General features: G+C 38.9%; 1 protein-coding gene across 4 annotated transcripts in view; it reads right to left on the bottom strand.

The window, feature by feature from the left end:
• Positions 1–603: 603 nt before the first annotated feature.
• LOC135113159 ((Lyso)-N-acylphosphatidylethanolamine lipase-like) overlaps positions 604–25,982 on the bottom strand; it is a 27,529-nt gene continuing 2,150 nt past the window's right edge. The window contains exons 1-10 of one of the 4 annotated variants that reach the window (XM_064028249.1): positions 22,972–23,135; positions 22,393–22,556; positions 21,437–21,606; positions 14,724–14,800; positions 13,516–13,725; positions 12,151–12,325; positions 10,416–10,570; positions 9,481–9,598; positions 8,119–8,305; positions 604–6,841 (exon numbers count right to left, since the gene is read on the bottom strand). In XM_064028249.1, coding sequence (XP_063884319.1) covers positions 6,584–6,841; positions 8,119–8,305; positions 9,481–9,598; positions 10,416–10,570; positions 12,151–12,325; positions 13,516–13,725; positions 14,724–14,800; positions 21,437–21,480 — 1,224 coding nt within the window. In that variant the 5' untranslated portion in view covers positions 21,481–21,606; positions 22,393–22,556; positions 22,972–23,135 and the 3' untranslated portion in view covers positions 604–6,583. Of the gene's footprint in view, positions 6,842–8,118; positions 8,306–9,480; positions 9,599–10,415; positions 10,571–12,150; positions 12,326–13,515; positions 13,726–14,723; positions 14,801–21,436; positions 21,610–22,392; positions 22,557–22,971; positions 23,136–25,982 lie in introns of those variants that run through there. The other 3 variants (XM_064028247.1, XM_064028250.1, XM_064028246.1) reach the window with 3 other exon arrangements.

Genomic DNA, 25,982 nt, shown 5'->3' with positions numbered 1-25,982 from the left:
TAACTATCCCTATAATCATGGAAAAACTTTGAAAATGTATTCTCTCTCTCTCTCTCTCTCTCTCTCTCTCTCTCTCTCTCTCTCTCTCTCTCTAATGATATAGAATCTTGTGTTAAACTCTAAAGAATCATGAAAAATACATGTAAACATTAATATTATTCTGTTGAGGCTGTCAAGTGCATCCAGTTTAACTTATATACCTCTAAAATAATGGAAACACTTTTGAAAATGTCCACTAGTTTATTAAAATGTAGAATCCTTAATAAACTATCACCAGTCATGAAAAAAAACTCTGAAAATCCCTAATTTCTACCGAAGCCTGTTAAAGTGTGAAGCTTTTGTCAAAATAGCACTAGAATAATGAAAACACCCTTGAAAAACTTGTTACTTCCACGAGAGCCTTAGTGTAAAATTATTGCTAAATTGTCATTACATTCATGAAAACACCCTCAAAAGCCCCAATAAACATATAGAACATTTAATATGGTATGTAAACAGTTTTTATTGCCAAAAATTGAGAGAGAGAGAGAGAGAGAGAGAGAGAGAGAGAGAGAGAGAGAGAGAGAGAGAGAGAGAGGGGGGGGAATTAAATTGGCAGAAAAATTACAATGGAATTTCCTTTATTCTATGTGATAAAAAGTCTCCATATAAAATACATTCACACACACACACATGCATATGAGTTACAATACCTTCATACCCTCATGGCAAATTGTCATACTTTGCTGCTTTGTTGTTCTTTGTTTAATCATATGATACTTGTTATAACATTCCATACATTAATAATTAGGTAGTTTTACAGTCACAGTTCTCTTACATAACACACTAATTGCTTAACAATCTCTCTCACTTAAATCTCAAATAAACTTAACAAAAATATCACCTTCATTACTTATATTATTTCCTCATTTAATAATTTTCTTTTTCTTTACTTCATTTCCCACTTGCCATTTCCATCCTACAGCTTTCTTACTTCATAAATTACTTTACAATTCTGCCTTACTTATGTCACTTTCCTACTTTACAAACTTATCACATTTTTTTTTTTTTTTTCACTTTTACATCAGATGCCACTAACACTCTTACCTTGCAGCTTTCTTACTTAACAAATTAGTACTTTACAACCCTACCTTACTTATATCACTGAACTATTTAACAAACTTACTAACTTTTTTCTTTTAACTTCACTTCCTACTTAACATATCCCTTACTTAACAAATAACTTTAGTCACTACTTATATCACTGTTCCACTTTGACTGACTCATTACTTACAATTTAGTCCCCACTTATTCACACACTGGTTACATTCACTGTTCCCTATACTTAACACACTTTTCATTACTTCAATCTGTAATTAACACTTTTATATATTTCATTACCATAATCTCTCTCTCTCTCTCTCTCTCTCTCTCTCTCTCTCTCTCTCGTTATAGGTAAAAAAAATAAATAAATAAACCTACCAGAGAGAGAGAGAGAGAGAGAGAGAGAGAGAGAGAGAGAGAGAGAGAGAGAGAGAGAGAGAGAGAGAGAGAGAGAGAGAGAGAGAGAGAGAGAGAGAGAGAGAGAGAGAGAGAGAGAGAGAGAGAGAGAGAGAGAGAGAGAGAGTACAGGATATGTATATAGGAAAGGAAATATAAGACAAAAAAAAAAAGATGATTGCTGCATGACAGTAAAGAGGATATGTGGAGGAAAAAGACAAATAAAAGCTACAAAAGAAAGATAAATATAAAGAAAGCAGGATGCAAGAAGAAGAAGAAGAAGAAGACAAAGAGAGATCAACTTCTATATTATTTCTTGAGCAGCTCTATCAAACTTCACTCCTTTTCTCAATTACTTAAAAAAATAAAAATGAAAATAAATAAAAAAAAAAATCCACACTTTTCCCCTTAATGAAATACTAACCTAATTAACACATTTTAGAATACACATATAATAACAGGCAGTCAAGATACAGCCAATACCTTTTTCTTAACCCCACACTCAAACTTAACATAATAATCTTAAGCCTATATATAATTCAGTATAAACTATTACACTTATCACATCAACAATTATGATAATAAAACTTGTGGCAAACATCTGATAAAACCTGAGGAAAAACAGTGACAAGACAGATATGGTATGGATTCCAATGCTACAATAACATTACCTTACTTGCATCTTTATCTTCCTGAATTACACACACACACACACACCAAAACTCTGCCTATTTATCTATCTAAATAAAATCTCAATCTTGACCAGAACATCATAAGGAATAAATACCATAAATAGGTGAATGCAAAAATGAAGTAATAAGTAATATAAAGACATCAAACCAGTACACAAAATACAAAATATACACAAATTAAAAGGACACTGAAGAAATGGCAGAAAGACAATGTAGAAAATAGATGTCACAACTTAACACAAAACAAACAATATGAAAGGCAGAAGAAGGATGAAGAAGAAGAAACAATCACTAAATAGCTTAAAAATAAAAATCACTAAACAGCTTAAAAATAAAAACTAAGAGAAAATAAATAACAAATAGATAAATAAATAATATCAACAAAACCATTAATAACAAGAAAAAAAAAAAGAAAAAAAAAGTACAACACAAACAGAAATTAAAGAAAAAAAATTAAAGAGGAAAGAAAAAATATCAGTCTTTCTTTCTCACAACATTTTCATGCATTTCAAACTCTTTTCATGGTCATTTTTCACTTCAACCTAACCCAACACTTAAACACTTCCTCTTGCTTCATTTCCTCTTAAATTGGCACTTTCATAGCCACCTAAACCCTCTGACTGACTGTTATTGACTCTACAATGTTTGTTCCTTCATTTCAGTAACTCCACAATTCCAGCAAACAAACATAACACTAAATACATTGAGATATTTATAAGCCTCAATTTCCGATGTTTGGTTACGATGATGGCAGTGCTTGTCTTGTCCTTGTACATTCCCCTTTCCTGATCTTTTTTTGGTTACTGATTTATTTTATTATCTTATTATTATTATCATCATCATCATCATCATCATCATCACCATCATCATTATTATTATTATTATTATTATTATTATTATTATTATTACATGTTTTTTTTTGTAGAGGTACAGTAGTTATGTTTTTATGTCCTAGCTTATGATGTCACAGTACTGGATGGTATAGGTGAGTCACAAACTGCAGGTGCTTAGGCTTATGATGTGGCATAAGAATGAAACTGTCATGACTTGAGGACACCTGTACGCTGGAAGATCTGAATTACTTGATTACATCTTCCACAGTTCACACCTTTCAGAATTATGGCCTTACTTTGTACCAATCTCTTTTATTAAGTTGAGGAGAGAATATCAGTCATTTGAGTTGCTAGACAATTTTTGTGAGGAAACATTACACTGAAATATCTGAATTAATCAATCATGCCTTCTATAATCAGTGCCTTTGAGAATTGTGATCTTAACTTGCACTAATCCATTTTTAAGCTTGAGGGGACAACATATCAGTCATTTGAGCTACTAGACAATTTCAGGTAGCAAATATAACACTGCATACACTGAAAGATCTGGAGAGAGAGAGAGAGAGAGAGAGAGAGAGAGAGAGAGAGAGAGAGAGAGAGAGAGAGAGAGAGAGAGAGAGAGAGAGAGAGAGAGAGAGAGAGAGAGAGAGAGAGAGAGAGAGAGAGAGAGAGAGAGAGAGAGAGAGAGAGAGAGAGAGAGAGAGAGAGAGAGAGAGAGAGAGAGAGAGAGAGAGAGAGAGAGAGAGAGAGAGAGAGAGAGAGAGAGAGAGAGAGAGAGAGAAACTCTTCCTAAAACCAGTGGTGCTTTAAGTAAAATTATGGTCTTAACTTGCACCAATCCATTTCATTGAGCTTGAGGAGTCATTTGAGGAGTCATTTAAGTTAATAGACAATTTCAGTAAGCAAACCTAACACTGCATACACTGAAAGACCTAAACAAAATCACTTTTCTAGTCAGAGGTGCATCAGAATCATGATCTTAACTTCCACTTATTCGTTTTGTTAAGGTTGAGGAAAAGCTGTACCATCTTTTATTCTTGTCTAGGAATATCTTGCATCTTCCCTGGATCTCTGGAATGCATTCTTAAACATTTCAGCATCTTGCCTTGATTACTTCCAGCAGGTTGTTGTGGAATTTACTGGAGTTCCAAAGATTGTTTTTTTTTTTTTTTTATGATCTTTGTGGTGGTTATAACAAGGATTCTATACCACTTATAGAGAACAATGATCAGATGCACTTTCTCCTATATGTTCTTCCCACTGATGATAAAGAATCTTTGTTGAGCCATACAAGGATCATAAAGACATCCTTGAAAACCTTATTAATTTTTACAAAAGCCTGCTGAACTAACACTAGAATCATGAAAATGCCTTCAAAAACCCTAACTTCCACTAGAGCTTCCTGAACTATCCCTTGAATCATGGAAAGAACCTTGAAAACCCTGATAACTTTTACTAGAACCTCTTAGACTATCCACTGATTCATGACACCTTCAAAAACCCTAATAACTCCCACAAGAGCCTGTTAAACTATCCCTTAAATCATGAAAAGAACCTTGAAAACCCTGATAACTTTTACTAGAGCCTCTTAAACTACCTCAACTCATGAGAACACCAAAAAACCCTGATGACTTTTACTAAAGCCTCTTAAACTATCCCTTGAATCATGAAAGCACCCTTCATAACCCTAACAACTTTTATTAGCACCTCTTAAACTATCCCTTCAGTCATGAAAACAGCCTTGAAAACCTTGATAACTTCCAGTAGAGCCTCTTAAACTATCCCTTGAATCATGGAAACAGCCTTGAAAACCCTAACAACTTCCACTAGAGCCTGTTAAAAGTAGGCAAGATAAGACACTGAAACATTTGTGAATACAGTCCGTTTGAGTGATGAATAACCAACGTTTGGTTAAGAGGTATTAGATTTAGTCCAGAAATGCCCTCCAGTAATTGAGTCTTTGAGAGGATTCAAACTTGGTAACTCTGCTTCCTTTGTATGCCTTGGGAATTAGATTAAAGCTAAAACACTACGCATAAACATGATTACTACAGAATTGCTTAAAAGCTACACTGGCATTATAGTAAAGATATAAAAGTAGTTCTCTGGCTCACACACACACACACACACACACACACACACACACACACACACACACACACACACACACAAATGAAATCCACTACAAATCTACAGCACAGCAATGCATCTAGTTCTATATTCTACATGGGTTCCTTCAAAAATGCATGGTATAAAAAGTGGCCCTCAGCTTTGCATTTGCCTATGGCTAAAATAAATTCTCCAGGTCATGACATGTGCATAATGATCCTCCTTCTCCTCCCAATTCCTGCATCCACTACATTAAAAATTAAAAACTCGGCTGTGATTTTACTACAGCAATGACTCACTCGGCTCTATATGACCTCAGTGTGGCAGTGTGAGTCAGTCGGTCAGTCGCAGGAGAGCTAATGCAGTCTCTACCATTCAAAAGGCTAATTTGTACCTGTGAATAATTTTCCATTGAGTCTGCTAAATGTAAAATAGCTAAATGGCAAGTAACGTGTCGTGTGGATTCAGTGCAAGGAGGAGGCTGCTTCCTTACTGACGTCCAAGGCAGCTTCACGTGTACACAGTCTGTCAGCTGCATCTTTGTCAGTGGGTGTTAGTCTGTCAGCAACACCTCATCCATGTATAGTCATCGCCAGTAGTGAATACCCCAGGCCCACAGTGGACAGTGCCATTGCAAGATCTGAATATGAGATTGGGTGTTTGCTATGGGTGGTGACTGAATAATCTGTCAGCCACATTTCTACCAGTGCATGTCTGTCTGTCACCAGCACCTCTACCAATGAGTGTTTCTGGCTACTGGAAACACCTGGAGCCATGTCAAGTATAGCTGAGTTTCTGAATGTTATCTTTTATTACAGTCTACTATTTCATTATAAACTTTTTTTAGAGCAACAATACCCAGGGTTAGGCTTGAAATATCTGAAGGTAAGGCTCTATATACCAGGGCCTTCATCTCATCAAGTTAATTTTCATTTCATTAAATTCTTCATTACTCAGTCTATTATTTTCTAAGGCATCTTCTTTTCAGGGTAACAATATGCAGTGTTAGGCTTGAAATGCCTGAAGCAATGGTGCTATTTAGACATGATACCATTGCCTTAATCTCATTAGGCTACTTGTTACACAGCCTACTTCATTACAAACACCTCCTTTTTCAAGGCCAAAGCATCCAGGGTTAGGTTAGAAATCTGGAGGTTAGCCCCTGCTTGGCTGTATCTCCTGACATCACAGGCTGCCTCCCTACCTCTTCACCCATGGCCGTGCTGCGCCTCACTACAAAGATGTGTACTGCTTCTTGTGTAGCCATCCTTGATATGTGCACTGAATGATCATGATTGTTACAGCAGCAGTTTTGCATTACAGATAAAACACACACACACACACACACACACACACACACACACACACACACACACACACACACACACACACACACACACACACACACACACACACACACACACACACACACACACACTTCTACCACCACAACTACTACTACGGCTGCTACTAATCCACCTCGTCCTCCACACCATTCACCTCCGTCGTGACAACAGGGTCGTCCCGCGTGTTGTCATTCCGCACGTTCATCATGCTGGAGAGCGTCACTGCCACGTCCCGGCTGCTCACCTCCCTGTCAGGCTCCTCAGAGTCTGGGGCTAGCAGGGGCAGCGTGCCATTGTCCGAGTGGTGGCCGATGTTGTTGACGATGGAGTTGAATGCCCGGGCCTTGTCAGCGTAAACGTGGTGGCCTGCACCCTGGATCACCTGCGGGAAAAGACAAGTGGGATAAGGTGCTTGTCTCTGTAGTTTCCTCTTTGTTGATTTTTTTTTTGTTGGTGATTTATTTCTTTATCTTTTATCAACTGTATGTCCTCCATGTGTGTGTGCGTGTTTTTTTTTTTTACAGGTACAGTAGTTATGTTTTTATGTCCTACCCCTTTGACTATTATCTGTTAGATATTTCCTTAATTACTAACCACTCTGAGACAAATGTTCTACAGCCATCTCCAGTCTTTAAACTGAGTAGAAATTGAAAATGCTATTCTTTTTAATCCCCTTTTTTCTCATTGATGCTTATAAATATCTCAAGCATTGGTTCTGGCGGAGTTGATTGCTTTGTATCACAGTGAAGGGGCTACATGTTGACTCAACTGTACAATAGCATCAGCACAGGTGAGCGCCATATTGTAGGTGTCTACTTCCAACTTTCACTAGAAATCGGTCTACAACGTGGCATAAGAATGAAACTCTGTTGTAACTCGAGAACAAAGTGCAAAATAAAAAGAAATCCAAGCCACAAAATGTATCTGCACAACAAATGTTTACTGGTGCTAATATTTTATTTAAATTTTAACATGTACTTTCATAGTTTACTACATAAATACTTTTATGATACTAATTTTAATACATAACTGTCCTATATTCAAACTTTTAGGCTATTATTTTTACCATTCTACTATGCTATGTATAAGGACACACCAAAAATATGTACAGTAACTCCCAAAACTATCTTTGAAAAATAAAGAGGCCTACATTCTGACACAACGGATGATATTATTTGACAAGTTTGGTGACTACGGTGGCAACAGTTGGCAACCCTGTGCACTAGGGATGGCTGCTGTGTATTATGACCTGGGAAATAGATTGGCACATCAGCATCACGTCAAGCCACGCATACCAACTCACCAACACAACACAGGATCAGGCAGCAAGCTTCATAGTGTTCATTGTGCCACAGTTCACAACCCACTTGAACACTTTCCCTGTGAGCTGGTATAGTCTTTTCTAATTACTAACCATTCTGGAGTCTTTCTTCTTGCTTCACACTCATCTCTGAGCATTATACAGGCAAAACATTGCTAAATCTATTACTTTAATTCCTTTTTTTCTTTCTTGTCAATCCTTATTAAGATTTCATTGGTTCTAGTGCTGTGAGGCATTGCATGTCACAGTGAAAGAGAGAGTTTTCAGAGCTATTGTTCCTTACGCAAAATAAAATGTACTACACAACCCTAACACAGGTGAGGGTGTGCCAGTCTCACCTGGACATCCACAAAGGTGTCTTTCCGCATGTACTTGATCTGGAAGCCCGGGTCATGGTCCACCCAGGAGCGGGCGCCATAGATGAGAGTGATGGGTAGCCCCTTCCTCAGTGAGTCCATGCGTTGGATCATCGGGTACTTGGCCCATCCGAACCCTGACATCAGCGTGTGGAAGGCCGACTCTCCACTGCAAGTCGGGAGGGTTAGGTTAGAGTGTAGATGGATGAGTGGGTGAATGGGTTAGTTGTGTTGCAGATGGATGGATGAATGGGTGAATGAGTGAGTGGGTAACTTAGGTGTGTGGAGGATAGATGGATGGATGGATGAATCGGTGAATGGATAACTAAGGTGTGTTTACAATTGACTGATGAATGAATGAAAGGATTAATGGATGGATGAATGGGTAACTTAGGCATGTTGGGAACAGATAGATAAATAGATAGATAAATAAATAGATAGATAGATAGATGGATGGATGGATGGATGGGTGAATGAGTGAATGGATAACTATAATAGACAGATGAATGAATGGTAACTAATGTCTGTATCTGTTTAATCATACATGGAAAGCAGCAAGGATATCAAACACAAAAAATCTATCTTTTTGACTCACTTTCAATCATCATGGCAGGTGACTAATGTGTGTTGAGAATAGATGGATGAATGGATGAGAGGATTATTGGATAACTAAGATGTGTTGAGATATATGCATGAATGAGGTAAGTTTTATAATGGTTTGTCTATAGGGAGTAGTTCTCAGGCTGCAGTGTATGTCCAGGGAGTGATGGATTTGAATATATATGAGAAATAGACAAACTACCACTACTACTACTATTACAATTACTACTAAAACAAGTGAAAATAAAAAGAGATAGCTACTTATGATAAAAACAATATATAATAGAAAAATAAATAATAAAACTAATGGTATGATACAGCTAAAAAAAAATTCACCAAACTAAACAATTCTTAAGTTTGATAAAATTTTGTGATGTAGGTTTAGAGTACAGTAGTGAATAGATAAATGGATGAATGGATGAATGGATGGATGGGTGTAATGCAGATTAATAAGATTACAATAACACAAAGAAATACATAACTAACTGACTAATTAACAAATATATCAAGAGCAGAGTAAATTTTTCTTGCCTTTATCAATGTAAACTCCAAAAACTTTACTTAAGAGATATATTCCAGCTGCCATATTCTTTCTCTCTCTCTCTCTCTCTCTCTCTCTCTCTCTCTCTCTCTCTCTCTCTCTCTCTCTCTCTCTCTCTGTCTCTCTCTCTGTCTCTCTCTCTCTCTCTCTCTCTCTCTCTCTCTCTCTCTCTCTCTCTCTCTCTCTCTCTCTCTCTCTCTCACCTGGGGTCCTGGGCATTGCAGTGGTACAGGTAGTTGGGGATCACCTCCTCAGCATCTCTAACCATCCCAGAAAACTTGCGGATCAGATCTGGCCGAGCCTTCTTCAGTATGTTCGGACCTGGATAGAGTGTTACAAGATCCTGAGATACACCGAGGGAATGTGTAGGGCAGGAGTTTGTGGGTAATTATAGTGTTGAGGTCCGTTTTTAATTGTTATCACTTTTTAAAATGTAATTGAATTTTACTCAGAAAAACCATATCATGTCCATCCCTTTAAGGTGGTTTTAGAAAATGAATGACAAAATAATTATTAACTGACTCATTAAATAACTAACAGAATAAATGAATGACCAGAAAAAAGACTAACTAAAAACACCTTTGAAATTACACCCCTCAAAAACAATAACTAATACCACACACACATGCACACACACATATACAACAAAACACGCACAGACACTCACCCCTTAGAGCAAGAACACACACACACACACACACACACACACACACACACACACACACACACACACACACACACACACACACACACAGACAGACAGACTAACCTATAAAACCCTCTTTCCTTTCCCTCCCCTTCCCTCCTCTCTTTTTCTCTCCTCCTCTTCCTCTGCTCTTCTTTTCCTTTATCCCCATTTTCATTCTGCCCTTCCTTCCTTTCCCATTGCTTTTCCTTCCATTCCATTCCTCTCTTTTTGCCTTTCTTTCTTTTCTCTGTATTTCATTTATTCTTCCTTCCTCTTCTTTCTTTTCCTTTCCTTTTCCTATCCATCCCCTTTCTTTTTTACCTCCATCTCTGTTTCTCTTCTTTTCTTTTCTCTGATCTCCTCTTCCTTTCCCTTCTCATTCTCTTCCTTTCCTCTTCCTCTACTAACACACACACACACACACACACACACACACACACACACACACACCAAATGGCCCAGCTGTGCGGATGACAGAGAGAGGGTTGAAGGGCCGCAGAATGGCAGCCACCGCCTTCACCCACAGGGGAAACTTGTAACGGTCACCCACATCCAGCGGGCGCTCCGGGAAGCCCCAGGGGTCAGCCAGCACCAGGTGTTCAACCCTGTGGTGGGAGGGAGGGACAGGGATGTAAAGAGTTGTATTATCTGTTTTTTTCATTTATTAATTTTTTTTCAGGGGTCATGTAGTTTGACTAAAGGTATAAAAATCTACTTATCTATATACCAGAACAATGATCCTACAAGAGGTGGCCCAAACAAGGTACCACACACACACACACGCACACAAAGGGAAAGAGGAGACCTGATAACAATGTTCAAATTAGTAAATGGCATGGAGAAGATAGACAGAGATGACCTAGTTGTAAAAGTGGAGGAAGGAGATAGACGTACAAGGGGACATATGAAGAAATTAAAGAAGAGTCATTGTTTGGGAGATATTAAGAAATACAGCTTTCCGCATCGAACGGTTGAAATATGGAATAACTTAAAAGAAGAGGTGGTTGCGGCAAAGAGTGTGCACATGTTTAAAGAGAAATTGGACAAATTCGGGTATGGAGACAGGACTAATTGAGCTTTGGCTCGGACCCTGTACTATACAACTAGGTAAATACATCATTCACACACTTAGCCCTGTCAGCCACTGGTGGAAAAGGACAGTCACCTTAAGTTTAGATCTAGCACAGCTGCCCACACACACATCCACAGCAAGGCACAACAACACACACTAATTCACCCCTGCCCCTTCATAGTGAGACTGTGTTCTCTGTATGGTGTCCTACAGATCTGACTTCCCATCATCACTAAACATCTGAAGCAGAAGCAAAACCTATCAGTTTCCCAAGGTACAGTCATAAAGTTTGTTCACAAGCCAAATTCTTTTCCACTAATCTAACTGTATCATCTCAACTGTAAGTCCTCTGATGTGCTGCCTGTTGCCTCACAAAACCTGAGAAGTGAAAGGTTCCAAGATCAGAGGATGTCAGACTGAAGGAAGATGCCAAGCACAGTGTGTCAGGTTACAACACTTTTGGTCATCACTGTACCTCTCAAGATACTTGATGGCTTAACTCTATCACTGCAACACCAAAAAATTAGCAGCACCAGAAGCAATGTGTTAAGTCTTTAAAAGCATCTAGGAGTAAGTTATCTATGAAAAGAATACATTTTGCAATTCCTTTCCAGTTCAAAGATTGGATGTGGCTGTAGAACAAGTAAAGATGTCTCAGAGTGACTGGTGATTAGGGAAAGGTGTACCAAATGGCAGTCAAAGGGTTAAAACTCCTTCATGATTCACCATTAACTACCTGATTACTGAGTCTATTCCATTTATTTACCACTCAATTTGAAACTAACTAAACATCCAAAACAATAGAAAGATCAAACCGTGTACCTCTCAGGCTGCCTGATAGCTTAAAACTCCCTCACGATTTACCACTAACTACCTGATTAATGAGTCTACCCGAGTCTATTCCATTCCACTGACTCAACATCTAAACACTATGCACACTGATGAGCTTAGCAGTGTACCTCTCAGGGTGCTTAATAGCTTAAAATCCTCATGATTCACCATTAACTACAAGAAGGTGATGAAAAAGAATACCTGATTGCAGTCTATTCCATTCCACTCAATTACCAACTCAACATTCAAACACTATACACACTGATCAGCTTAACAGTGTACCTCTCAGGGTGCTTAATGGCGTAGGCTGCAGCAAGGAACCCCCCAAAAGAGTGACCAAGGAGGATGAACTTCTCTAGGCCAACCTTCTCCCGCCAGCCATCGATGGACATAATGAACTCCCTCTCGGCCTCCAGTGGGTCCTTGGTGAAGGCTGGACGGGAGCTGCGGCCAAAACCTTCAAGTGGGGGAAACAGAGGAAGGTGGTTTGGGGTTAATTGTGTTTTAGTAAAGTCTTGTCTGAATTGTTTATATATATATATATATATATATATATATATATATATATATATATATATATATATATATATATATATATATATATATATATATATATATATATATATATATATATATATATATATATATATATATATTTTTTTTTTTTTTTTTTGTGGGGGGCTCTATAATTTCTCTGTTCTTGTTTTCTTCTTGTGTGTGTGTGTGTGTGTGTGTGTGTGTGTGTGTGTGTGTGTGTGTGTGTGTGTGTGTGTGTGTGTGTGTGTGTGTGTGTGTGTGTGTGTGTGTGTGTGTGTGTGTGTGTGTGTGTGTGTGTATCATTAATTTGAACATGGAAGAAACAAAAGGAATCACTGAGGATATCAAAGGCACAAATTTCCTTCTCTTCATGGTGCCTGTTCTCTTTCTTCCCAACCTTTGCTGTGTGTGTGTGTGTGTGTGTGTGTGTGTGTGTGTGTGTGTGTGTGTGTGTGTGTGTGTGTATTCCTTCATTTGTACAAGGAAGAAGAAAGACTCATCTAGGACCCTGAAGGCACAAATTTCCTTATCATGGTGCCTGTTCTCTTTTCCTCAGCCTTTCCTGTGTGTGCATGTGTGTGTATCCATTTAATTATACAGCAGCTCCCAAAACTCTCTTCCAAGTGAGGTGTGAACTGTGGCACAATGAACACTATGAAGCCTGATGCCTGGTCCTGTAAGGTTGAGATGTGTGGCTTAACATGATGCTGATATGCAAATCTATTTCCCAGGCAATAATACACAATAGCCATCCCTAGTGAGCAGGGCTGCCAACTGTTGCCACCATAATCACCAAACGTACCAAGTAATATTGTCTATTGGGTCAGAATGCAGACTTCCAATATTAAACCCTTTCACTGTGATACAAAAGAATTAACAGCACCTGAAGTAATGCATGAAATCTTTATAAGTATCTATAAGGAAGAAAGAAATTAAAAATAATAGAGTTTGCAATTTTTAGCCACTTTCAAGATTGGAGCCAGTTGTAGAATAAGTAAAGATATCTCAGAGTGATCAGTAACTAAGGAAAGATGTACCAAATAAAAGTCAAAAGATTAAAGACAGTTTTGGGAAGTACTGTACAAGGAAGAAGGACTCACGGTCACTCACCCAGGATATCGAGGGCATAGACGGGGCGGTGGGCAGCGAAGGAGTCAAAGTTGAGACACCACAGCCCCACGCCAGAGCCAAACCCATGAAGCAGCACCAGCGGGATGTTGTCAGAGTCCTCGTTGAAGCTCAGGGTCCACACGTGCGACTCCTTGCCCCCCACCACACACCCCACACTCACGTACCGCCCTGTGTAGCTGCTCTTCAGGTCTGCAGGGGTGGGGTGGGGGATGGGGGGTGGGGGTGAAGGTGTTAATTATGGTTTGTTTTGGTCCTTGTTAGTGTTGCTTTGTTTATTTTTGTTTTGTTACTAGTGTTTTTTAGTTAGTTTTGTTTTGTTTTTTAGTTAGTGAGTTTTCAAGTTTTGTGTTCTTTTGAGTTAGATTAAAGACCATGAAATTGTTATATATATATTTTTTAATGTAACACGGGCACTGACCTAGAGAGAGAGAGAGAGAGAGAGAGAGAGAGAGAGAGAGAGAGAGAGAGAGAGAGAGAGAGAGAGAGAGAGAGAGAGAGAGAGAGAGAGAGAGAGAGAGAGAGAGAGAGAGAGAGAGAGAGAGAGAGAGAGAGAGAGAGAGAGAGAGAGAGAGAGAGAGAGAGAGGGGCCCACTGAGATGACAGTCTCAAAAGAAAATTTTAAAAGGTGCTGGTTACTGTGTGTTTTGCTGTCCTCCTCCTTACTGGTGCTGCTGAGGATATGCTATGCTCTCAGATATGGGTGGTTGAATTAGAGATCAAGGAAATGTGTTGTAGTATACGAAATAATGCTTAACCAAATGATGTAAACCTAATTCAAATTGTATTATAGTTGTAGAAAGACCACTCAACCAAATTAAAATGTTCATAATTGTAGAATGACTGGTGAATCTAAAGATGCAAACCAAATTAAGATTGTGTTACATTGTACTGTTTTGTCCATGCTTTGTTGTGTTGCAAGCTTCCTTTTCTTTACTCATATGTACTTCAGTTCCTTGTAATAATACTGTAATCACACATGACATCCTCTATCTTAAATTCCAACTATAAAGGTTCAAATTAGAGAGTTTACTGCATTGCATTTAACATTCCTATTTTTCCTAACACAACACATGGTGGCCTCTATCTGAAATTCCAATTATACAGATTCAAACGAAAGAGGCTTTACTGTATTTCCCTTATTGCTATTACTCTCCCTCTCGCAGCACAGCCCCCACAGCAACACTCACTGGACAGCAGCACCTTCTCCGCCTCTCGCAGCATGCTGAGGGATGTTGGACACCATCGCAGCCAGCTCCCGAACCAGCTGGTGTCGTTGTGGGAGGTGCAAGGAAAAAAAGAAGGACCTATTAGTTTATTCAATGGTGTGCTGATAATGTGTATGAGCCTCAACTGGTTAAATGAATGTAGGACTTGAGAATAGGTGTAAAAAGAGCAAGAAGGGAGGATGGGTTAGCTTATGCAATGGTGTGCACTGATAATGATTAAATTAATGGAAAACTTAACAATTGCACTGCAACACAAAAAAATTAACACCATAAGTAATGAATGAGGTCCTTATAAGCATCTACAAGAAAGAAGGAGATGAAAAGAATAGATTTTGCAATTTCTACTCAGTTTAAAGATTGGAGGTAGCTGTAGAACAAGTAAAGATGTCTCAGAGTGATTAGTGATTAAAAAAATGTAAATGAGTCAAAGGGTTAAGAGAAGGTGTTGGGAGAGTAGGACGGGAAGATGTGTTAGCTTATATAGTGGCATGTGATGAGTGTTCATGAATATCTACTGGTTAAATAAGTGTATGGCTTAAGAGGAGGAGGAGGAGGAGGAGGAGGAGGAGGAGGAGGAGGAGGAGGAGGAGGAGGAGGAGGAAGGGGAGATCTGTTAGGTTATATACTGGTTAAATGAGACTTAGGAGTAGATATTTATTTCTGCCATTTCAGTTGATTAAATGACCACAAAAGGTGTATTTTTAGTTGTCAGGAGGGATGAAAATGTTGGTTTAAGTTCAGTAATAAAAAAAATAAATAAAAATTACAATAAAATAAAATAAATAATAAATAAGTAAATAAAAAGGAAAGAATTTGTAAGAGCATATGTAATCCATTCTGAAATAACCTGTCACTGTGAGGGATACAAGACAATGTGACATTCCTGAATTAACCATGTAGTGTTCAGTTTATATAAAGGATGACAGCGAGATACATGAGGTGTGTTTCTAAGCCACTCTTCACTCATCATTCATCAGCAGCCTTGGGATCTAGTAAAGCGTGGCAGGAAGGCGTGAGATGCTGCTGAATTAATCATGTCATGTTATATAAAAGATCATAACTAAAGGCCACAGTGAGTAAAACAAAACAGCCACAAGAAACATTAACGAGACAGACTGCTCATCATTTTTCATTCTCACTTCAGCCAAACTATTCCTCTTCAATCTGGATGCCTCTTCTTTCACCCCTGTACACTAAATCCCCAATACGACACAATACCAGTGCATTTCCAAGCTATGTCTCTTCACTGGCAATCTTGAGATCTAGAGAAGTGTGTGTGTGATGTGTGTGGTGCTCCTGAATGAACCACGTAGTGTTGTATAAAAAGGAACTAGAGGGACCACTGTGATTCTAAACTACCACACTCCACTTATCATTCATCACCAGCTTCAGGATCCAGTGTGGCAACACAGGGAAGGTTCGAAGTGTTCCTGTCCTCATATATAAGTGGCCACAGTGACTGGTTGTATGTTGGGACGTCTGCTGCTGCTGCCAGGGCCGCCTTCCATTGCCTCACTTCTTCAGCCTGCAGCTCCCCCTGGCTTGTGTGCAGAAGCAGGAGGCTTGTGAAGTAGATTATTATTGTTGTTGCTAGTGTGGATGGCATTTTTTTGTGGTTTGTTGCTTGTTAGATTTGCTTTTTTTTTTCACTTTATATTTTTCTTTGATTAGTTATACTTTTTTTCTTTCTTTTGTGATTTGTAGTTCTAAATTTGTTCTTTTAATTTCATAGTGGAGCTTCCTTCTCAGCCATTTTTCCTTCCTTGCTTCTACCTCAATTTAAATGTTTTTTTTTTTTATGATCACTTCTTCCTTGTTCTTCACTTCAGACTTTTCTTCATTTTCAGTTCTTTCTGTTTTCTTCAACTTCACTTTAGATATTTCTTTTTATCCACTTCTTCCCTCTTTTTTTCTTCTACATTATTTCAGATCTTTCTTCTTATTCAAAGCTTCTTCCTTTCCTGTTTCTACTTCAATTTAAATATTTCTATATAACTTCTTCCCTCTTTTCTTTCTTCTACATTACTTCAGATCATTCTTCTTAGTCAATCTTACTTTAGACATTTACTTCATATCTACCTCTTCCTCTTCCTTTCCCTTCTTTTTTCTTGTACTTCACTTCAGATCTTTATATTCATCCACATTTTTCTTTTCTTCAAGTGCAGTTTAACCCTTCTTCCTTATTTTTCATATTTTCTGTAACTCGTCCCTCCAAGATCTGTCCTTTCTTCTTCACATAAACTCGTTCTTATCCTGCTCCTTTCTCTTCTGCTGTTTCTGAGCACAACCAGTTATATACACAGTGGTTGTCAGTGTGTGGGTCCTTCACCTGCATGGCTCTTAGGAACCTCAAGTGTCTGCCTCTCTTATCTGTCCTGTACTCTGCACCCATAAGACTTTAAACACTGTCATCCCCTTGTCAAACGTTTCACACTCTTATCTTGCCTCCTTTCAGCAGTCTTTAGTGGAAGTTAATGGAGTTCACTGTAGCAAGTATGATGCTTTCCTTTAATCTGCCAATAACTTTCTCTTATTCCCTCTATCAATGTGGACTGAGACTTGATTAAGGGGAATGCTTGTGAATGTACATATGTTTGTAGGTGTTCTTCTCTATCCTATTATAAGGGAGATGTCAGTGTGGGATACAGATAGAAAGATGGATTGATAGATGAGGACGAACATTTTTTGGCTACATGTTGAGATAATTGGTCAAAAATAAGGGACAAAAAAGTGTCTCCTCAACTTGTTACCCCAAAAAACTAAAATAATAAATAAATAAATATAAAAATACTAAAAACCTGGTAAGTTTAATTCTGGAGTAGGTGTAAAATGCTCCTTTTTTGAGAGAGAGTTCATGTCACAGTAATGAAATGCTTGTGAATGTAGGTATATGAAATGTTCTTATCTATCCCCTTATAAGGAAGCCATCAGCCTGGGATACAGACAGACAGACAGAATGATAAATAAAGACTAATTTATGTCTACATCTTGAGAAAACTGGTCAAGGGCAAGACAAAAAAACTCAACTGCTGATCCCCAAAAAATTTAAGATAATTTCTAAAGGTTTCTTGATACTCCTCTTTCATGACAGTTTGAGTAACAGGGAGGAGAAAAGCTCTGCTGCCCTGCCCTGGTGCTGCTGTTTTGCAAAGTCACTCTGATTTTCTTCCCCCCTCTAAAGCTGGTGTGGTGAGTCATTAGACTTTCTGCAACTCATGATGGGGGAGAGTTTTCACTATTTCAGCAGATAGTCCAGATAGTGGTGACTAGTACAGACTATGATGTAACCTTCCCTTCATCAGCAATTAAGAAGATACACTCAGAAAAAGTACAGGTGAAAAATATTATCTGAAGGTTGACAGTGTAGGTGGAGTCAATTAGGCATTATTCAAGGGATGATAGGTAGAGATGGGAGGTGCTGTGTGGTAAGTATTAAACAGGAAATGCCATGTGTTGGTCTACCGGCTTCTTGTGACTTTCCTTGTGTCCTTAAATACAATATTTGTAGTGACAGGATAATCATGGCCAACACGATACAATACCAGTGTGTTCCCAAGCTACCACTCTTCATTGACAGTCTTGAGATCAAGAGAAGTGAGGCAGGGAAGGTGTGGGGTGTTCCTGAATAAACTATGGAGTGTTATGTAAAAGATCATAACTTGGCCTGATTGGTAACAGACTGACAGATGTTTGGTTCCCAGCAGAAGCCTCTCAAGGCCAATCTATTCCAACCCCACATAAATTTTAGTGTTTCCAAGATATTCCCAGGCAAGCCAACACAGTTTTTATCTACACATGTATACTGAGATCTACTTTAGTATGTTAAGCAGTAATGTAACAGTGACAGTCAGAGTGATTGGTTGTGTGATGCATTGACAGTGTTTTTCCTGGATAGCAGAACATCCATTATATGCAAAATCAAAAATTATAGATTTAAAATGGCAACTAAAAGAAAATAAAGAATTAATTTTAAAATAATAGATTTGATTTTAGGCAAATTGGAATTTCTGCACATTGTTTTCTTACCACAAGACCCCTTACATTAAAACAATATTTTGGTTTAGTGTGAAACTGATTAAAGCAAACTCTCATGGATTCTGTCTTGTGTTAAATCAGTGATTAAAGCAAACTCTCATGGACTCTGTCTTGTGTTAAATCAACATTTTACTGTACACACTCAGAAAACATTCCCCTCACCCATCCACATCCAAGTAATTTGATTTTTTATATCACACATCACACAAAAACTCCACTTATCATTCATCAGCAGCTTCAGGATCCAGTGTGGCAATGCAGGGAAGGTTTGAAGTGTTCCTGTCCTCATATATAAGTGGCCACAGTGACTGGTTGTATGTTGTATATTGCATGAATATGGATATAGACAATCAGTATTCAATGAAGTGTCAAGGATGTGAAATCAAATTATGCTGTCCGTGCATAATTTGCAAAACCTGAGCATTAATAGCATTGTGAGACATGATTTTGCTACTGCATTGATAGAATGTAAGCCATAACCTACAAGGAGACCAGATCACACACAGAGGAAGTTTAAAAAAAGCCAGCAGGCCAACACACTTATGCACCTACATCCACCTCACAATCCTGTCCTAAAATATGTCTATTCTTCTCTTAGCTTTGGTGAGATACAAGTACCTACCTTTTGTAAGAGCCATGAAGCAGCAAACAAGAAGGTACATAAGAACATAAGAAATAAGGGAAGCTGCAAGAAGCGACCAGGCTTACACGTGGCAGTCCCTGTATGAAACACACCTACCTATTTCCATCTGCTATCCCCATCCATAAACTTGTCTAATCTTCTCTTAAAGCTCTCTAGTGTCCTAGCACTAACTACATGATTACTGACTCCGTTCCACTCATCTACCACTCTATTTGAGAACCAATTTTTTCCTATCTCCTTCCTAAACCTAAATTTTTCAAGCTTGAACCCGTTATTTCTTGTTCTACCCTGGTTGCTGATCATAAGAATTTTGCTTACATCTCCCTTGTTATAACCCTTATACCACTTAAAGACTTCTATCAGGTCCCCTCTTAACCTACGTCTCTCTAAAGAATGTAAATTTAACAGCTTCAGCCTCGCCTCGTAAGGAATACTCCTCATCCCCTGTATCCTTTTAGTCATTCTCCTCTGTACTGATTCTAATAGACCTATATCTTTCCTGTAATGTGGGGACCAGAACTGCACCGCGTAGTCTAGATGAGGTCTGACCAGCACCAAGTATAACTTTAATATCACTCCCGGCCTTCTACTTTTAACACTCCTAAAAATGAATCCTAGTACCCTATTTGCCTTGTTTCTGGCTTCTATGCATTGTTTCCCTAGACGGAGTTCAGAGCTAACTATAACTCCTAAATCTTTCTTGTACCCTGTACCTACCAGAGTTTGGTTGTCTAATGTGTACCTATTGTGTGGGTTTCCTCTACCTACGCTAAGCACTTTGCATTTATTGATATTAAATTGCATTTGCCATCTATCCGTCCATTCATTCACTCTATCTAAGTCTGCCTGCAAGGCGATGGCATCCGATTCTGACCTAATTAATCTACCTATCTTTGTGTCATCTGCAAATTTACTAACATCACTACTAATTCCACTATCCAAGTCATTGATATACATTAGAAATAACAATGGCCCTAATATTGATCCCTGTGGCACCCCACTAATTACATGACCCCATTCAGATTTCGAGCCGTTTATTACCACTCTCTGTCGCCTGTTACCAAGCCATGACCCTATCCAGCCTAACACCTTCCCATCTATCCCGTGTGCCCTAACCTTTCTCAGGAGCCTTTGATGGGGTACCTTGTCAAATGCTTTACTAAAGTCCAGATATAAGATATCATAACTATCACCATTATCTACTGCCTCGTACACCTTACTTAACAAGTTTGTCAGACAAGACTTCCCTTCGTGAAGCCATGCTGTGACTGATTTATCAAGTACAACAATCTAGAAGAGCCATAAGCCACCAAACATATGTTAATGCATGAATTAACACTGATATGAATTATGCCAAGGTAAGATAAGGTAGGTGATGCATTATGTAAGGAGGTGTGGAGCAACAGTGGACACAAGACTTGAAAGGACAAAAAAGGAAGGGACTTTGGTAATTCAAATGGTTCCAATACCTAAGACAGTTCCTGAACTACAAAATAAATGGTATTACAGATCAAATGAGGGTAAAGTAAGCATGATGTAAGTATTTAAGCAGACACAAAGTGGAGGAAGACTTACTGTAGAGAAACATAAACACATAACTTTTAATGGTTCATATGTTAAAAAAAAAAAAGTCTAAATCATTAAAACATAAACCAGTGTAAATCAAACTGGAAAGAAATATGATGAAAATTACAAGTATGTATAAGGAGAGACACTAACTTTATAAGGGAAAACATGAAGAGCACACCAGTTCTAATGATCCCAGTATTCCAGAACAGTCCCAAACCACAGCACCACTTCACCATCCCACAAAACACCGGGATGGGACGTGCCAAGGTCAAACAAGTGTGGGCAGTGCATTATATAAGTACCTATAGATAGCTTCTCACGGAGGACTCAGGTGACAAGCACTCACATCAATTCACACAAAGAACATTTCACACATATAACACCTCCAATTACTCTTTTTGAAATGAGCACGGTGCCCTGGCCTCACCTCTCCTGCTGGCGCTCCACCTCCACGCCCACCTCCTCCGTCATGGTGAGCCAGTCAGTGTGAAGGGCAGCAGTCTGTCAGCGGCCGCCCTCCCGAGGCGGCAGCGGCGTTGTTATGATTGCGTCATCAACCAGCAGCCGCACTGTTGCCAGATGCCGCGAGGACAGTATCTGCTGGCGATTTTGGTTCATATCACTATCACTGTATAGATGCAGGGGTTTCTTATTACACTTCTGCTCTTTATTTCTATCCTTGCCTTTCTTTCTGTGCCCACTTTACTTTAACATAGCCTTGTCTTGTGTATAGAATTTCCTTCATTGCATCATATTATTTTTTTCTTAGTGAGTTCTGGAGAATTTTATTGTAATAAACTGCAAACCACTTTCTTATCTACTTCCATTAATTAGTGAGTTACAATGAAAACTAGTTAATGAAAAATAGCTAATGAAAAATAGTTCATGTGAAATCAGAGCATATCAAGAAAATTTATTGAATTACACCTATGTCTATTACTCAGTTATGAACTAGCTTACTAAATACATACGTATATATAAGTGTCTTGAGATGTAATTAGATTAAATCAAGATATTCATCCCCCCAATATTCAACAGAGATATATCTATATTTCCCTGGGCATGGCAACACTGAGCAGCCAGCCAGCCTATACCTACCACTGGCTACCCGCACCAACACTGATACTGATTACTGATGATAAATACACCAGAATATACTTTTAACCAAGAGTAATATCACCCCCGATAATTTCTCCAAGTATTAATGACGTGTTATCACAATGAGAAAGTGTGTGGATGCGTCCATAATTAATTTTTAAAGGGACACTTGTGCACTGAGCGCCAAAAAGTCCCTCGTCACTATGACCACACTGTGCTGAGGTGTTGAGGGATATGAATAGATTTACAGGAAATTAAAGAGTAAGGTTCCTTGGTTGCACATACCTGCTCTGTTTAAAAAGGGTAGTTTTGAAGTATTGGTGAACCCGTCTGTCTGTCAGTCTCGGAAAAACAACTTAGGTCCGTATTCTGAAACTTTTATCTCTCCTCCCACGACTAATTTTCATAGGCCACAGAGATAATTAGCCAGGTTCTCAAGCATGTGTCTCCTGTTGATAATGTAGAAATATTATTAATCTTTCACTAGAACCACAAAAGCACGTTTAAAAACTGTATAGCACCAACTACTAATAGCGCCTTTTGTACGAAGTAGAGGTGCGGCGCAGAAGTGGGTTATGACCGGTTATGACTGGGCAGGCATGACTCGACACGGTAGGAGGAAACTGCACACGTTTCACGGAGATAAACAACGATTTTCAGTATTAAAAACGCTGTGCAGAATCTTTACAGACACATTTAAGGAAAAGAGGACTCAAATAACATTTTCCAGTATCCATAGACAGCATGTAGTGATCAGTTGTCAGGCGAATATAACTAAATGACCGATAATGGTGAGTCAAATAGCTGTGAAAGAGTGGTTAACTCCTAGGGCACAACACCACACAAATTGAAGGCTCAGCTCACCTCACACGCAACGATAACACGCGGGCAGGATGATACACTTCTAGGAGGGTCTTTTGCAAAGATGCTGGATGCTCTGATGGTGAGACGCACGCTCTCTCACTCCCACACACACTACTTGTACACAATGGTACGCATGTGGATAACCGTCAGTGTTCAGCTTTTCTCTGCCCACGTCTCTGGCTTGAGTTGCCTGTTTGCCAACACTATGGAATGCTAGAAAAAAAAGTGTGGATATCTCGAGGCTATATAAGAGGTGGAGCCTTTGGTTTGGTTAGTCTATAAGATATAGTGAAGGCCGCAGGGAGCTAGTCACTTCGTACTGGGGCAGATGATACTCAGGTCATGCAGATCTCAGGTCAGATGATCTTCAAGGCAGATCGGCCTGAGTGGAAATGGATACTCGAGACACCTGGTACCCAAAATGTCTCTAGGCTCAGACTCATCTATTACTTACTCAACCACGTCCACCCATCCACAGAATCACTCAACCACACCCCAATGCAGTTCCCCACCCATCCATCCAACCACTGATTCCTCTCGATCTATCCATTCATCCACCCATCCACTCACCCATTTACCACCTACCCACCCACCCATCCAGACACATAACCACTCACCTATCTATACAACTATTCACGCTTATTCAACCACACACTTACAACCCATTCATCCATCCATCCATCCATCCACTTATCCAATCATCCACTCACTCACCCTTAAATCCACATATCAATCCATCCATCCACTCTATTTCTCCACATATCCCTCTATACACACCCATTGAGTTATACATCCATTTACTCACTGATCTATACCCCCAGCCAATTATCCATCCACATATCAGTTCACCCACTCACCCATTCACGTATCCACCTATCGATCCACACAAATTCATAAATCAACAATCAATCCATTCCTGGGCCAGTATTCACGAAGCGGTCCTAGCGAGTCTGAAATGTGTTATTTGAGAGGAAAAGTGGCGCATTTTTGATGATCAACTGCGCGCCCGTCATGAAATATCCGATTGGCTGCTAAGACTGGGGATAATGGCAAACGTTCGCACTGGGGAGATGGTAAGTAGATGTGTGGGTCGTATATGTATGAATGGGTGGTTGGGTGAACTGTTGTGTGGATGGATAGATGGATGCGTGGGTAGACTGGGTAAGTGAATGGATAATTTTATAGTTGGGTGGATGAAGTGGTGTGTGAACGGATATTTAGATGGGTGGATAGACTGTTAAATCGGTGGATCACTGAATGGCTGGGTGAGTGGAGGGCAAGGTGGAAGGTGTGGTTGATAGCGTATGTGGATGAGATGTGGAGGGTGGGTTTGGTGCAGGTAAGTAAATGGTTGGATAGATGAATAAGTGGTTAGGTGGGTGATTATGAATGAGTGAGTATGTTGGTGGAAGGTCAGTGGACAGTGGATGGATGGGTTAGTAGTTGTAGTTGTGGATGGATAGGTCAGTGTGCTGTCGATGGGTTGGTAAGTGGATGATTTGGTGGGTGTGGGTGGGATGATGGATGGGTGAGTGGAGATGGGTGGGTGGGACTGTAGGCAGTGAGTGGCAGGCCCGTATACTGAGAGAAAAAAAAAAACGCTCATTTCTCTCACCCTATTTTCCAAGGCCACAGAGATGATAAGCCGGGTTCTCAAGTGTTAATAATGCAAAAATCATGTTAATCTGTCACTAGGACCGTAAACACACCCTCAAAAACCTGCGTAGTCTTTTGAAGCGTGTGGAGGTGCGGCGCAGAAGTGTTTCAAAATCTGGAGAGTCAGTTGAGTGGCAGAGGTTTCAGTCCACGGAAAGACGCTGGTAAATGGATTATATTTCCTACATATCACCTTCAGCAGAAGCAGACCATTTTGAGGACGCGGCCTACATAAAAAAAAAAACAGGAATAATCGAGAAGCAACAAGAGAGAGAGAGAGAGAGAGAGAGAGAGAATCATTACAACCATACACAAATACAGGCACACACAGAGTTAAATCCACTTCTACGTAAGAGTTATTGTTGTACTCTTGCCCTCTTACTGATAGTACCCCAATGAGATAAGATACGCATAATGTGTCGTAAGTTACCAGTTACTCAAATTATTCAAACACACACACACACACACACACACACACACTGCGTCTGTTCCACTGATATAGCAGATTCCTTGTTGAATAATCTCCTGAATCAAGGAAATAATCTTTAAGACACCAATAACTTTCAATTGCGACTGTTAAACACTTTTTTTTTATGTGAATCTTGAAAGGTTCGACAACTTTTATTAGATATTGTTTAACTGATACTAGAATATTGAAAACCCCAATAACTTTCACTAGAGCCTGTTTAGCTCATATTAGAATCTTGAAAACCCAAATAACTTTCACTAGAACCTGTTTAACTCATACTAGAATCTTGAAAACCCAAATAACTTTCACTAGAGCCTGTTTAGCTCATATTAGAATCTTGGAAACCCAAATAACTTTCACTAGAACCTGTTTAACTCATACTAAAATCTTGAAAACCCAAATAACTTTCACTAGAACCTGTTTAACTCATACTAGAATCTTGCAAACCCCAATAATTTTCACCAGAGCCTGTTAAACTGTTACTAGAATCTTGTAAACCTCAATAACCTCAACTACAGTCTATTGAAAGTATCCACGTAAGGAAAGTTGGTGCCATTAAAGATTAATATATACATGCGTGTCCCATCTACTTATAATACACGTTGATTATTGAAGGTGAATGTATAAAATAAAATAAAATAAATCACACATATGCTTTTCATGATTCCTTATTATGTAAATCTGTACAATACTTACTAAGAAATACTGTGACTATAAATTGGTGGACTTAAAAATTATAATTATGCAACAATCAGAGGCTAAGATTGAATGTATGCATACACACACACTAAAAAATCCAATAATAATAATAATAATAATAATAATAATAATAATAATAATAATAATAATAATAATAATAACAACAATAATAATAATAATAATAATT

The sequence above is a fragment of the Scylla paramamosain genome, chromosome 25 (genome assembly GCF_035594125.1).
Source record: "Scylla paramamosain isolate STU-SP2022 chromosome 25, ASM3559412v1, whole genome shotgun sequence".
Classification (NCBI taxonomy): Eukaryota; Metazoa; Arthropoda; class Malacostraca; order Decapoda; family Portunidae; genus Scylla; species Scylla paramamosain.
The sequence above is the reverse complement of the archived record's forward strand: the minus strand, read 5'-3'. Positions and strand labels throughout refer to the sequence as shown.